This window comes from Trichoplusia ni, chromosome 6, assembly GCF_003590095.1.
Source record: "Trichoplusia ni isolate ovarian cell line Hi5 chromosome 6, tn1, whole genome shotgun sequence".
Taxonomy (NCBI): Eukaryota; Metazoa; Arthropoda; class Insecta; order Lepidoptera; family Noctuidae; genus Trichoplusia; species Trichoplusia ni.
The window spans coordinates 4446779-4460306 of NC_039483.1; the positions used below are offsets into that span (position 1 = coordinate 4446779).

The 13528-nt window shown below is 34.4% G+C and overlaps 3 protein-coding genes across 5 annotated transcripts; 2 read left to right on the top strand and 1 right to left on the bottom strand.

The window, feature by feature from the left end:
- Window positions 1–712: 712 nt before the first annotated feature.
- Window positions 713–13444, top strand: LOC113494813 (vesicular integral-membrane protein VIP36-like). Its single transcript, XM_026873297.1, has 6 exons — window positions 713–914; window positions 994–1109; window positions 4730–4927; window positions 9389–9551; window positions 10637–10803; window positions 11178–13444. The coding sequence occupies exons 1-6, from the start codon at window positions 788–790 to the stop codon at window positions 11388–11390; spliced, it is 984 nt and encodes a 327-aa protein (XP_026729098.1). The 5' UTR covers window positions 713–787; the 3' UTR covers window positions 11391–13444.
- Window positions 5018–6873, top strand: LOC113494812 (putative nuclease HARBI1). Its single transcript, XM_026873296.1, has 2 exons — window positions 5018–5500; window positions 5621–6873. The coding sequence occupies exons 1-2, from the start codon at window positions 5292–5294 to the stop codon at window positions 6507–6509; spliced, it is 1098 nt and encodes a 365-aa protein (XP_026729097.1). The 5' UTR covers window positions 5018–5291; the 3' UTR covers window positions 6510–6873.
- Window positions 6528–8143, bottom strand: LOC113494814. Of its 3 annotated transcripts, XM_026873299.1 has the most exons (4): window positions 7463–8142; window positions 7232–7393; window positions 7008–7093; window positions 6528–6865 (listed from the first exon to the last, which is right to left on the bottom strand). In XM_026873299.1, the coding sequence occupies exons 1-4, from the start codon at window positions 7743–7745 to the stop codon at window positions 6542–6544; spliced, it is 855 nt and encodes a 284-aa protein (XP_026729100.1). In that variant the 5' UTR covers window positions 7746–8142; the 3' UTR covers window positions 6528–6541. The 3 variants fall into 3 exon arrangements, 2 of the variants coding, with proteins under 2 accessions (XP_026729100.1, XP_026729099.1); XM_026873298.1 differs by having other exon boundaries at window positions 7232–8143; XR_003400682.1 differs by lacking the exon at window positions 7008–7093 and having other exon boundaries at window positions 7232–8134.
- Window positions 13445–13528: the final 84 nt, after the last annotated feature.

Genomic DNA, 13528 nt, shown 5'->3' on the forward strand with positions numbered 1-13528 from the left:
TATTTCGTTAACAACTCTGTCGGCAACTCTGTGTGTGGATATTTAAGCCGCTAAAATGTTTAAATTATCCCGAAGCAAACAGTTAATTCATTAAATGACTGATAACGGCAGTCCGTCATTTGTCATGGCTCCTCGTTCACGTTATTCGCTTGATCGCATGCAATATTTCGCCGCAGGTGCAATTTGCCGTGCATGTCGATTTACGAGAGGCGATTTTTATTATTCCATTTCACGAATAGTTTGCTCGTGAACTAAACGACTATGACTTCTGTTTTCACCGTTGTTTGAATAGGTCTAATATTTATGTTAAACAAACAGATACAAAACATTATTTCCCTTTTACGCCTACAACCATTTACTCAAAATTACATCTATTGGCGCATTAAGTAACTAACAGTAGTCGCCATAGATATCCAGAAATGTTGGTAGACAACGCTCTCTGTATACAAATGACAGAACTACGACGTTTTTGGCTTCAACTGTTTTATCGACATATATTGGAAGTTGCCACTATTACAATAAAATACCAAACGGCGTGACATTTTGTACTTTTGTAACGTTAAAAATACTATTTTATTATTATTTAAAACCTCATTGATGTTAAAATTTCTAATTTCCATAAAATATGATTCACTCAACCCATATAGGCTATAGTAATGAACTTAAGGAAAAAAACCTACCATTGGAAGAAATCTGAGTTTTGAGCGATCGCCACACTGTTTAGCGGCTGCCATGATTTGGCGTTTGTCTTGTCATCTATTAGTGTATCGTCTAGAAAATTACGAAAATGGTTTATGAGAAGTTGTACTGGGTGCAAGTGTTTTTAGTATCAATACTAATAAGTTCTATTCTAGCAGAATGGAACACAAGAGACTACATCAGACGAGAGCACTCTCTCACAAAACCGTACCAAGGTGAGTGACCCCTGGCCGGTGACTTTGATCTTCTTACCTCGAATTTGCGTTAACAATAAAATTTATCAATTGACTACAGGGAGTGGAATGTCGGTGCCTTATTGGGACTTCTTAGGTAGCACTATTGTGACTTCAAATTACGTGCGTTTAACGCCTGACCTGCAGTCGAAGTCAGGAGCGATATGGAATACTGTGGTGAGTGACTATTATCACCTATACTATATTAATTTGTATGATAAGATGCTTTTCGCGTGCATTAACCAGCACGAGGCAACTTTGATCTTTGGTAATGATAAGCTGAGCGTAGTCTGCAGGTGTTTATCTCTTCATAAACTAGGAATACAATGTATGACTTATAATATCAAGTATTTGTTTACTCAGATGAAACGTGAAGGTATAAACTACTTGATTACTGTTCTGCCTGTTGTATTTATTAAAATAAATAACTACAAATGTGTTGTGACCAATGCCTAATGTTTCTTTACAAAATTATAAGTATTTAAGGCTTCTTTGCATAGTGTCGTAAATCTAAATAGTATGCTAATATTTCATCGAAAATACAGGTACCAGAAAAAAATAAATACATAGGATATGGTTGTACCTTAAAAAAATACAATAGCTAGAATATTTCAATGAAAATATTCAAAATATGCAATATTCATTCAATTTCATGTTTCCTGACACTACTTCATTAAAATACATAAATAAAGTCAGCATAACTATTGTCTTTATGTATGCTTGGAGACCACATACTTTTATATCACTTTATCATGAGAACATTTAAAACAATAGAACTAAACCACTTCTAATTTATGCAACATAATTTGTAGCCTTTATATAAATCATTAATTTGTATGAACAGTAGAAATGTAGCTGAGAATATCATAATTTGTACACACTGTGACAAAAAAAAATCTACTTTGTAATATCCATTTTATGCCAAACATGTGTTAAATTCTTATACATTCTCACATAGCTATATAAATACTAAAAAAAAGTATATCATGAAAACATACTTTGTGAATGCAATATAAATAACATTTTCTACTTTTTTTTCACTTTAGTAAGAAAACCATAAACATTGTTATAAGCCAAAAACATTTTAATTAATAGCCGCAGTGTATATGGCTATTAATAAGATTGTTATTATTTATAACTCATTATCTGATTTAGAATTGTTTACTATGGTTTGGATTGAAGGGGCTTGGTGCCACTGTGAGGAAATATAAGAATAGGAACACTAATGAAATATATACTGTTTAATACTTGTAACATAATAATTGGACAATAATTTCACTTTTACCTATTTCCATATTAAAACAGTCCATACAGCTATGTTTGAGATCTTTTTGCTCTCAAGAACTGCTAATTGGTAGTTTGTTATAAAATGTGCTTTAATGATATAATAACAGAGAGCTATCTTAAGAAAACAATGATTATAATAATGCTTGTATTAAAGAAAAGCCTTTGTTTCCTTTACTTTACATTTTATTGTTTACATTATTGTGACATTAGTATAGTTCGGTTGACTCATACAAATGTTGACAAAAGAATTAAGCTTATCATATTGCTTTGACAAAATAATCTAATGACACAACTATATCTATTCAATGATCAAATAGCAATTTCCTTTATTTATTTTTTTGTAACAATGAAAACAAATATTACGGCTCAAACCTTGCATTAAAATGTTGAATAGAGCAATAACTATAAAAATGATAAAAAAATGTAAGTTTCATAGTATTTTATACATGTTCAGTGTTTCATTATTTTATTATAGAGGTTTAAACGCCACATTACTACTGGCGACCCACCCTGGCAATGCATGGGTATACTTTTGATATACAGTACTGAATTTCTTTATAGAAAGCATTCAGAACTACCTAAACCTCACGGCATAATAATATTGTGAGTATTAGGCATAGGGACAGACAGACAGCAAGAGTGACGTTTTATAACATGTAGTGATATTATACATATGATATTATATTACAGATCTAACAAGTATCTGTTACATATAATCTCCATTCGATAGGAAAAGGCGTATTTTTCTTTATCAATGAATGCTAATTAAAACTCGTGATGAGGAACATAACTGATTATGCAAAACGAACCTTCGGTAATTGTTTAATTTTGCAGTTAGGCAGGCATCTAGACCAAGGTTATGTAAACTGTGCACATATTACGCAAAACTGAACCTTATAGCTCACACCTCAAAGTTCATAATTGCATTGCGGTGTCTTAGTCTCGTAAATTTTGAAGTTTAATAATAATCGCTACTAATTTTACGTTCAATTTCATCGGCAATATCAAACAATCATTCCACGACTCATAACTTTTTTGTTTGAAGTTATTATAAGGCGGGTTTTCGATAAACCTAAATGTTTTAATAACACTTGCATAAAAAGTCTTAAATGACCTGCCTAAATGACATTCAATATTAATAAAGTACATTTTGCTCCCTACGACTTCGTCGGAAAACTAACAAAGAGGCTCTTTCAGCTCTCGGCACCACTTTCAGTTTTTGTTTAAGAAGTCTTGACTTGACAGTAACTTGACAGATTTCTTAGTTTTAGTCAATTTCACTTGAGCCCATTTTTTTTTTTTGTAAAAAAGAAGATCAAAACAGCACAGACACGCTGATACATACATACATATACATATTTTCTTTTTCATTCCATTCTAGAATATTCTCCATACAAAAATAATAAATATTTACATAAGTAATGAACTTTGTTCAAAGCAATTTGCATTCAAGTCTTTGTTTACGTCGTCAGATTATTTTATTTGCATTTACTTTGATTATAATTATTGATTGTTGGTACTATTTTCTTAAAACCGAAGAGAACAGCTATGCAACAACATTTTATGGTAATCCTAGTCAAACGATATTACCATTTTTTCGCTTTTTTAAATTATCATTTTTCTTTTGGGCGGCAGTAGGTAACTCTCATTTCATTTTCGCCAAAGAAGGTATAATTGGTACAAAGAAATAAATAAGTCTACTGATCAGAATTTGTATAGGAGTTTCAAAACTTTTTCTTGGATATACTTAATTCTCTCAAATTGACGGAGCATTTTTATTGCAAGCTGTTTAAATTTTGAAAACTGCTTTTGACGTCATGATGTCGTCATTTTTCCTTGATCAGACAAGATTCCTGTAAGCACTCGTATTATAAAAATATGCATTTCTATGGACAGAAAAACTCAATATAAATTCGCGTCACGTTGTCAAAGTTATATTTTCGAAATTGAGAACAAAGAGACAATTACCACAGTATCTACTTGGCATCGCCGCTAAGTTCCGTCGCCAAATCTATCCTCGTGTAAAAATATCAGCGGTATTTGTTTATTTACATTCAGTATCTATACTCTAATAACTCTAATTATAAAATGCTTATAGTCTACAAGGAAAGTACGTAAATGATTAGCAGTTTATGTTTGCTAAGAAAGTGTATTCATTATGTAGGCGCCTGTGGTAGGCGCTAAAGTCGATATAGCTCTTAATTCTAAAAAAAAATGCCGATATTTTTTAACATTTGCGTAGAAAAGTTCAACATCAACTTCTGATTACTTGCTGAATTATTTCTAACACAGTACTGACACAAGGTTAAGGACAACATCGTGAGGAAACCTGGATTACATTACAGATATTTGAATCTAAAATCGCCAACCCCCTGGGAGCTAGCGTGGTGATCAAGGCTTAACCTTCCCTATACGGGAAGAGGCCTGTGCCTAGCATTGGGACGTATATATCTTGTTACTACATTATTAAAAAACAATTCTCTCTAATCACAATTTCCTTTTCTCCACAGCCCTGCCAAACCCGCAACTGGGAGCTACAAGTCCAGTTCAAAGTCCACGGGCGCGGCAAAGACCTGTTCGGCGACGGGTTCGCGATATGGTACGTGCGCGAGCGCATGCACAACGGTCCCGTGTTCGGCAGCAAGGACTACTTCGAAGGCCTCGCTATTATATTGGACACGTACAGTAACCATAATGGTGCTCATAATGTGAGTTAACTTTATTTGTGTATTTTTTTTGTTCTTACAGCAGGTATATACTTCTTAGGCTACTTATTAAATCGGGTTGAAACTGCAAAACAAAGAAAAAATTGTCAAAGGATTTAATAAAATTTCCGATTCTCTCTAGTGATGCAACCTTATTAGGCCCGGTTTCACCAACATGTATAAGTCTTAGTACAAGAATAAATCGTTAATTACTCTCGAGTATATCCATTTTACGTTTCACCAACATTTAAACTAATGATAAAACCTCTATACTAGAATAAGGTCATATACCGCCAATTTCGGTCATATAAGCTGCTAATCTTTGGTTAGAAGTGTCACTGTCAAGTCAGTTCATCGCATTTAAAAAATGGCGCGCCGTTTGTATGCATTAATAAATGAAACCGATAGCGAAGATGATGATTATTTTTGTCCTCGTCCACGGTGGTTTAAGGAAAGGGCTAATTATTTTGAAGAGTACGACGAACACGATTTTGTGATAAGATTTCGCTTATCCAAGGAGGCAACATTAAGTTTACTGGCAAAAATCGAGCACCGCTTGGAGTATACATCAGATAGGTGAGTTTTCTTAATAATAGCATGTTATTTATGTAATTTATGCAAATTTTATTTAAAAAAGGTGCCTTCTTCTATGTAAAAAGTGGAAATTAATTCTAGCACTTGTTCGTTTTGTTTCAGAAATAAGCCAATATCGCCTGTCAATCAATTATTAGCTACATTAAGATTTTACGCAACAAATAATACCCAAATGAGCATTGGTGACTTTGTCGGTATCAGTACACCAACGTCACACAGAGTTATTCACCAAGTCAGTGCAGCAATAGCATCGTTGCACAAAGAGTATATCCGATTTCCAACAACACGCGAGGAAATACGAAAAGAACAGGATTCATTCTTTCAAATCGCTAGATTTCCGCGAGTCATTGGTGCAATGGATTGTACTCATGTCCGTATATCCTCACCAGGTGGAGATCATGCAGAACTATATCGCAACAGAAAGGGCTACTTTTCCATCAACGTGCAAACTATTTGCAATGCAAACTTGGAGATCACTGATATAGTAGCCCGGTGGCCAGGTTCATCTCACGACAGCACTATATTCAATAATAGTTGCATAAAAAGTAAGTTTGAAACTGGCCAGTATGGCAATGCTTTGCTGTTAGTAGATGGTGGGTATGCTTCCACTTCGTACATGATGACGCCTTTAGAGAACCCTAGGACTCCAGTGGAACAACTCTATAACGAGTCACAAATACGGACTCGTAATCCTGTTGAAAGGTCATACGGGATCTGGAAGAAACGGTTTCCTGCATTGGCCTTAGGGCTTCGCACTAAGCTGGACAAGTCTTTGACTATTATTGTAGCCACTGCCGTGTTGCATAATATGTTGATGCAACGAGGTGAAGTCAATCCCATTGATGATCCCGCACTACAACTTCCAGCTCCATGGGATGAACTTTTACACCATGGTCAGATAACTCAGCAACCACAACATCCACAACAATACATCAGGCCCAATTCAGTGCGAGATGCTATCATTAATAATTATTTTCAAAGTATATTGTAACCAATAAAACAAATTTTATAAGCAATAAATATTTATTTGCGTTTTTTTTGTCTCAACTCTAAAAGTAGCAACCTAGTTTTAATTTTTTCTTGTTTTAAAATTTCTTGTTGTATATCCATTTGGATTTCAAACAATTTTTTAGCTTCTTCTCTCTCATTAGCTGCATGCTCGATTTGGACATTAATAGCCTTCCCCTTCAACTCCTGCAAGTTTTCAAGAGAGGCTCTCGTAAGTTGCGGCCGCCTTTTCGACATCCATTCAAGTCGTTTTCCTGAATAAGGCCTTTTTTTGCCTGAAGGTTTGAATTGTTCTGAAACAGGCGTTTTTAGACAGTTTGGAGTGTAATCGCCCCAATCCTAAAAAAGATACATAATATGTAAAGCAACCGTAAACATGGAAATACAGTACACATATGAAGAAACAGGTAATTTACTAAAATTAAGGAACATTTTTGTTTAATATTTTTGAATCTATGATGTAAAAAGTGTGCAACTTTACCACATTATTCATGGTTTCATTAGTATCAACGTGGTGTGTTGACTTAGTCTGAACCTCAGGGCCAGGAATTGTATGTAATAATTCGTCTGAAAAAATATATAATAGAAGATCATCGTGCAAAGACACAATACATTGAGTTTAAACTTTCGTGAGACATTATCATACTATTCAAAGCTTAAGGCTGTTACTTTTATTTATTAGGTATGAATTGATATCTGACAAACCCTTTTTATGTGCCTCTGCTGAAAATGATTCCGTGATATTTTCTGTAACGTTTACATTATCTTTATCATACGGATTATGTAGACCTACAGCACTTGGCGTTATAAGACCCAGGATCCTCTCTTGAAGAGGATCATCATTCTTCGGCCTTGATGGTCCACCACCTAAGAAAAAACAAGTTTTTGTAGATTTATAGATACAATTGCCATAAAAATTTTGTAACATACACTTACCGGTTTTAATTAAATGCATCCTCTTAAAAGATGCTTCTTTTTTGGTAGCTTTTTTTAAACTTTCCCACTGGGATTTCAAATTTTCGGCAGTACGGTGGGAAAGCGTTGTCTGCGAATTATATTTATTGGATATTGTCGTCCATTCCGCAAGTTTTTGCTTCATTGAAACCCCGTCGGTTCTTTTATTTTCTATGACATGAAAATGCTCAGTAACTAGATCTACCAGCTGCGTCTTTTCTGATGCCATCCAATTAGCAGATCGCTTTCTCTTATAATTTGCCATTTCCAGGTCTTATTTATTTATTTTTATTTTGATGACAATTATAAACAAGGAAACTAATCAAATATGATCAAAGCATAAGTCAAAACATTATCCAAACAATTTTAGAAAATAGGGAGCGCCATTGCTCAGGCACGGAACAACCGGACTATTTTACTTGGTAGCGTTCTAGTTTCATTCCATCCATTCGTTCAAGGTTACAGAGTAACTAAACAAGATTAAGATATCCGCAGACTAACTTGGTGAAATGAAATTGAAGTTAACCAAGGGGTAAATGGTTAGAATAAATTTATATTGGGGTAGCTACTCTCGTGTTAATTCGATGTTGGTGAAACCGGGCCTTAGTAAGCGAACTTGCGGGCTTAAGGTCGTTTCTTATTATATAGTGTTAGCAAAAGTAACTTCTGTAAAATAATAAAACTGTGTGCTAGATCTACATAGCCTTACACCTATTTTAATAAATAAATTAAAGAATGTCAACCAATGAGAATAGAAAGAAGAAAAATGTCTAACTTTGTACGTACCAAACAGTCTCATAAAATAGTTCCTGTAAATACGATTTTTTATCAATTCGAAGCCATTACTGCGATGCCAAATTGCGACCTAAATTCTTAAGACTATAGATATAAATACCTATACATTCATGTAATACACCTATTTTTCATGCTAACCTATGGTTTAACTATTAATTTTACAGCCAGTCATAAAAGGCAAGCAACACGATTAGGAAAATTATTGAACATTCTGCCTACTCTCTTGTAACGCAAAACACTATAAAAATGTATGTTATCGGTTGCTGGTTGACATTCTTTGACTTAGTTATGTAACGGCATATCAATATGAAAACTATTTTGAAGAATGCACTAAAATAAAAAATAAAAAAATTCCCATTTTTCAAATGGTTCCTGCACTGAGAAATTTAGTCCATGTGTCGCAGCGGGTCCTACAAACATCCAAGTCACATACATGAAACACTTAGATTGCAAGCATTTTTGGATCACACAAATGCTTGTCCTACTAAGGATTGGACCCGCTACGCGTTATGCTCAGTGGGTTTCCCGTTAAAGTCAAAACTTATCGTCCATATTTAAGGAAATACAATACAAAATATACAGTACATCCATTATTATAATGAAAAGTAGTTAATTATAGGTTATATGTTACAAAAATCGTGTTACAATACCATGTCTGTCAATTAACACAAACGCAATTGATAAGCAAAGCCTTGCTTATTACCCAACATACTGGCCGTTCGAACCATATCCGATTTATCGCATACGTACGATGCGTGAGATGCGACAATACAACGCCATCTATCGTCGAACGCGAGTATCTGTCGCAGACATGTTTTGAGCTTTAATATGAACTTGTTTTGGTATTGGTCCTGCATTTAGGCGTCTGTTGACACGCTTTTCGTAAGGGAATTTGGAGTGGATAGTTTAGTTATCCTGACTCCTTACAGAGGGTTAGAAGTTTTCTGGGGCATACACGGGAGTGAATACAGTCAACATTGAATCATACCTTGTTATATCGATCTCATCTCATAACTTTATTTACAGTCCACATAAGTCTATGATTAATAAAGGTCTTAGCGATTTTTTCGAGTTGTTCTTGCCAAGTTGTTTATCGATAGTATATTGTTACAGCATCAGCACCCGTACATATCGGCTATGATAAACAACGGGTCGCTGCACTACGATCACGACCGCGACGGCACGCACACGCAGGTCTCCGGCTGCGAGGCCAAGTTCAGGAACTACAACCATGATACACACATCTCCATCACTTATATGGATGATACGCTTACTGGTAAGATAAAAACTATATTGTTATTTGAATAATGCAACGGTTAACTCGTCCGCCGCTTCAGTTCACGATTAATTAATTAATTAATTAATTAATTTATTTATTTATAGTTAATTAAAACGGTGCAACACCAATTACAATAATTAATATGGAAACATTAAATCAAAACAAAACAAAAGTAAAAACATATAGTCGACAGCATTTCAAGGATTATCTAACTAACAAGGAACAGTGGACGCTCTTTCATACTTTCTCTCACAGAACCTCAAACACACACGCATTACTTTACTCCACTCATCCACAAACACATCAAATTCAGGGTTGGCATTCAGAAGGGCGTTATTTATTATTTATTTATTTATTAAACAGGTACATGATAAAAAATATATAGGAGATTCAGCTCTGGCGACTGTTTTGCATGTCGGTGGGGCGAAGAGATTGTGCCTGCAGCTCTGACGGCGACCGATGTATTTGTCAGGGGTGAATAGGCGGCAGAAAAGGCTGTGGAGCTCTGGGCAGTCGATTTGGCCCCGTAAGGTTTTACAAGCTACCATGAGCTGATCAAAGCCTCGTCTTACCTCCAAGGAGTTAAAGCCTAACATCCCTAGCTTGTTGTATAACCTTTTGAAAAAGTACCTCAGAAAGGTTTTTTGCACCTTTTCGATCATGAATGTTTGAGTAGCGGTGTAGGGGTGCCAGACACAGGCACTTGACTCACGGATGGGTACGGTTGGGTCCGAAACTAGTCGGGCAATTCCGATAAATAAGCGTCCCTAAACCTTTGCATTATTTAGTAATGAATCGAATGAAAAGTTACTAATAGAAGACCTACCGCTAATTTTTATACTAAGATTTGTTGCTATGGAGATTTCATTATATTGGAGATTTCTCGTTGCAAGTAAAAAGGTGGTAGTAAATCCCCTTACCTTAGTAATTCTAACGCGCAGTTTTTAACTGCTACACATGTGCCTTAGATTGATTCTTGTTTAAGAAACTAAAATCACGCCTTATCTTGACAGTTATTCAGTAGGTAAATATTAAAAACATTTCTTAACGCTATCACGAACAAACGTAAATCCTCATTCCAGTATCAACGGACTTAGAAGGCAAGAACGCTTGGAAGGAGTGCCTGAAGGTGGAGAACGTGTTGCTGCCCACCGGGTACTACTTCGGCGCGTCGGCGACTACCGGCGACCTGAGCGACAACCATGATATCATCGCTATCAAGATGTTCGAACTCGATCTATTGGAGGCTGTGAGTATATCTGCTAAAGCTAAAAAAATACGGCCTTAAGAGTTACTTACATCTATTATTATACATACAAACACTTATGTTCATAATTAACGGTAAGAACTGTATGTGTGTATCTTTAACAAAAAAGATGCTGACGTGATACCATCTGTATGATCCACAACTGCTTTTTGCTAAGCAGAATGTGACAGACGTCTCTAAAAGTCCCCAGTAGACAAGGATTAAATACAGGAATGCGAGAGCTTTAAATCTTTGTCAATTGGTATCCTTCTTTAGCACAAACAAATGCTGTATTTTCTTCTTCGTCTATTCTTTTCTATAAAAGACTAAAGTTTCAATTAAATGACTTAAAAAATACAATTTTATATCGTTTACAGCAAAACAAAGACGAAGACCGTTCAAAGATCATACCATCAGCAGCATCATTCGAGGCACCACGTGAAAGAATCGATGACTCCAAACCAGCGATGTCGGGAGTCAAGACCTTCCTGTACATGATGTGCATAGCGATAGTCATCATCGTTCTAGTGGTACTAGGTATCATGTGGTACCAGAAGAGACAGGAGCAGAGCAGAAAGAGGTTGTATTGAAAAGTGTTTTAAATAGCTTGGTTTCAAAGACATTCCGTTTTGGTTGGGTTTGTTGGAGCTGTGGTTGTTTCATTGGTAACTGAATACTGAAGCTTGGATTAATTTTGAGTAACTTCTGTTGTTTCAATACCTTAGCTCAGCTCTTACAAAATGTATACATAATCCATCGGTCATTCTGAAAAGTCTATATATATTAAGGATAAGAAAAATTACAAATAGGAAACACCATATTATCATAATGGAACAATTATAGCCTTAACTCATCACAATACAGCTCTACAACTCATTTCAAAATATGTTCAGTCCAGTCGTTATAAGTTTATGGAATGTCTAGAAAATATGGATCTATAAGTATTGTTAAAAAAGTTTCTCGAAAATGTAAACAGCGAAATACTTGAGGTTGGTAATCTTATAAGATGTGGGCTGTCTATCCATTGAAGCGAAACAATGTCGCAGAACGTATAAATACTTACTAATAAGGTTGTATACCTGGTGAGGAAATGAGATTGAATGCAATCCTATTGATTTTCTTTGTACTCAGCTTTGCTCCGCTTCAATAGACAGGCAGCTTAGGGCCGATTATTCAATCGTCAGCTGTTAAATTTACTTTAATTCATACCATCTAACGATCGAACAATTGGCCCTTACAATAACAATATCTGCCAAGACCAATACGAGACCTAAAAGACTTAATATAAATCTATTATTCCAAAAATTAAATGTTCTAAAAATGTTACCCTATACTGTGTTAAATTGGTCTCCATAGACTGTTATTAGGAATTGTATTTAATAAAAACTTTGTAATTCTATTTTCAAACTTTATCTTTCTTTTTACGAGAATGGCTTTTGTCAATATTACAACTAAAAATAACACCAGTGCACAACTAAGCTACAGATTACTAAAATTAATATTCGTCCTGCTTGCCTGCCACCTATTCGATGCATAACCAAAATTTCTACAGCTAATTACGATGCTAAAACTTATTTAAGATTTCAACGTTATTTGTAAAGTATTAAGGGTGTTTTTGTTTGGTTACGAGTTAATTAATATCATGACAATTCTCTTTTATCTCTGGTTTATTTGTCGTCGGTTAGGTTAAAGGGTCATAGTCAATAATAGTCCTCTATAACCATATTATTATTTTTATATCCAAAAATTGGACTGCATTTTTAGTATAGATAGTTTTTTAAGATGACAAATATTTAAGCAATTAATTATTCATTATTATAAAGAAACGATAAAACTTATTTTACGTTGTATGTTTGTCTAATATTAAATGGTCAAAGTATTGGTATAAACATATCATTTTAATTATGTATTTGTTAATTGAAATGCTTTCCAACCTTTGGATTAGATAGTTGTTACATAAACCTAAGTACATAAACTTTATGTAAAGTCAACATTTAATATTATAACATGTGTTTTTGCTACATAAAACTCGGTAATCAATCTCGTAATAAACCTCTTAAGCTTTATTTACCGTACTCCAAAACCAATATGAAAGATTAATGTAGAAAATCAATTTGATTGGCTCTGATTGGCTAAATGATATTGGTGAATGTTATAATATGCTTCCATCACAAACATTTGTTGTAAGATTAGCATTATAAGACAAACTCAGGATGTCAAATATAAGACATATGTTTTTTATCTTGCCAAACCCATTTGTTTTGGCTTTTATATTATCAGCAGCTGAAAATGTTTCCATAGCAGTGCATTACGCATATATCTCATTCTACCCCAATAGGGGCAAGTAAAAATATCACTTAAGCATCGCACTCTTAATCAAATGCCTCTTCTCACACAGAAGAATCATAAAAAATCTATTCTCTATTCGAGAAAGTAATTGTGTTTGTTATCAATAATTTAACGTTAAGTTGGTTACATTTGAACGATTTTACACGAGATTTCGATAATTCAAGTATTTATTTTAACAATAATTAAGTTCCTTTTGCAATATTCCGTTTAAAATCGTTCAAAAGTAACTATATCATATTATTACGTGAACGAGTGATGTATGTGTGTTTAATAAAAATGATTTATAAACTTTTCATTATTGGTTTTTTATTTCATTTTTCCTTAGCTGAAATAGGTACAACTCTTTGGATTTTTTTTCGTGAAGGATGTCTATTGTTCC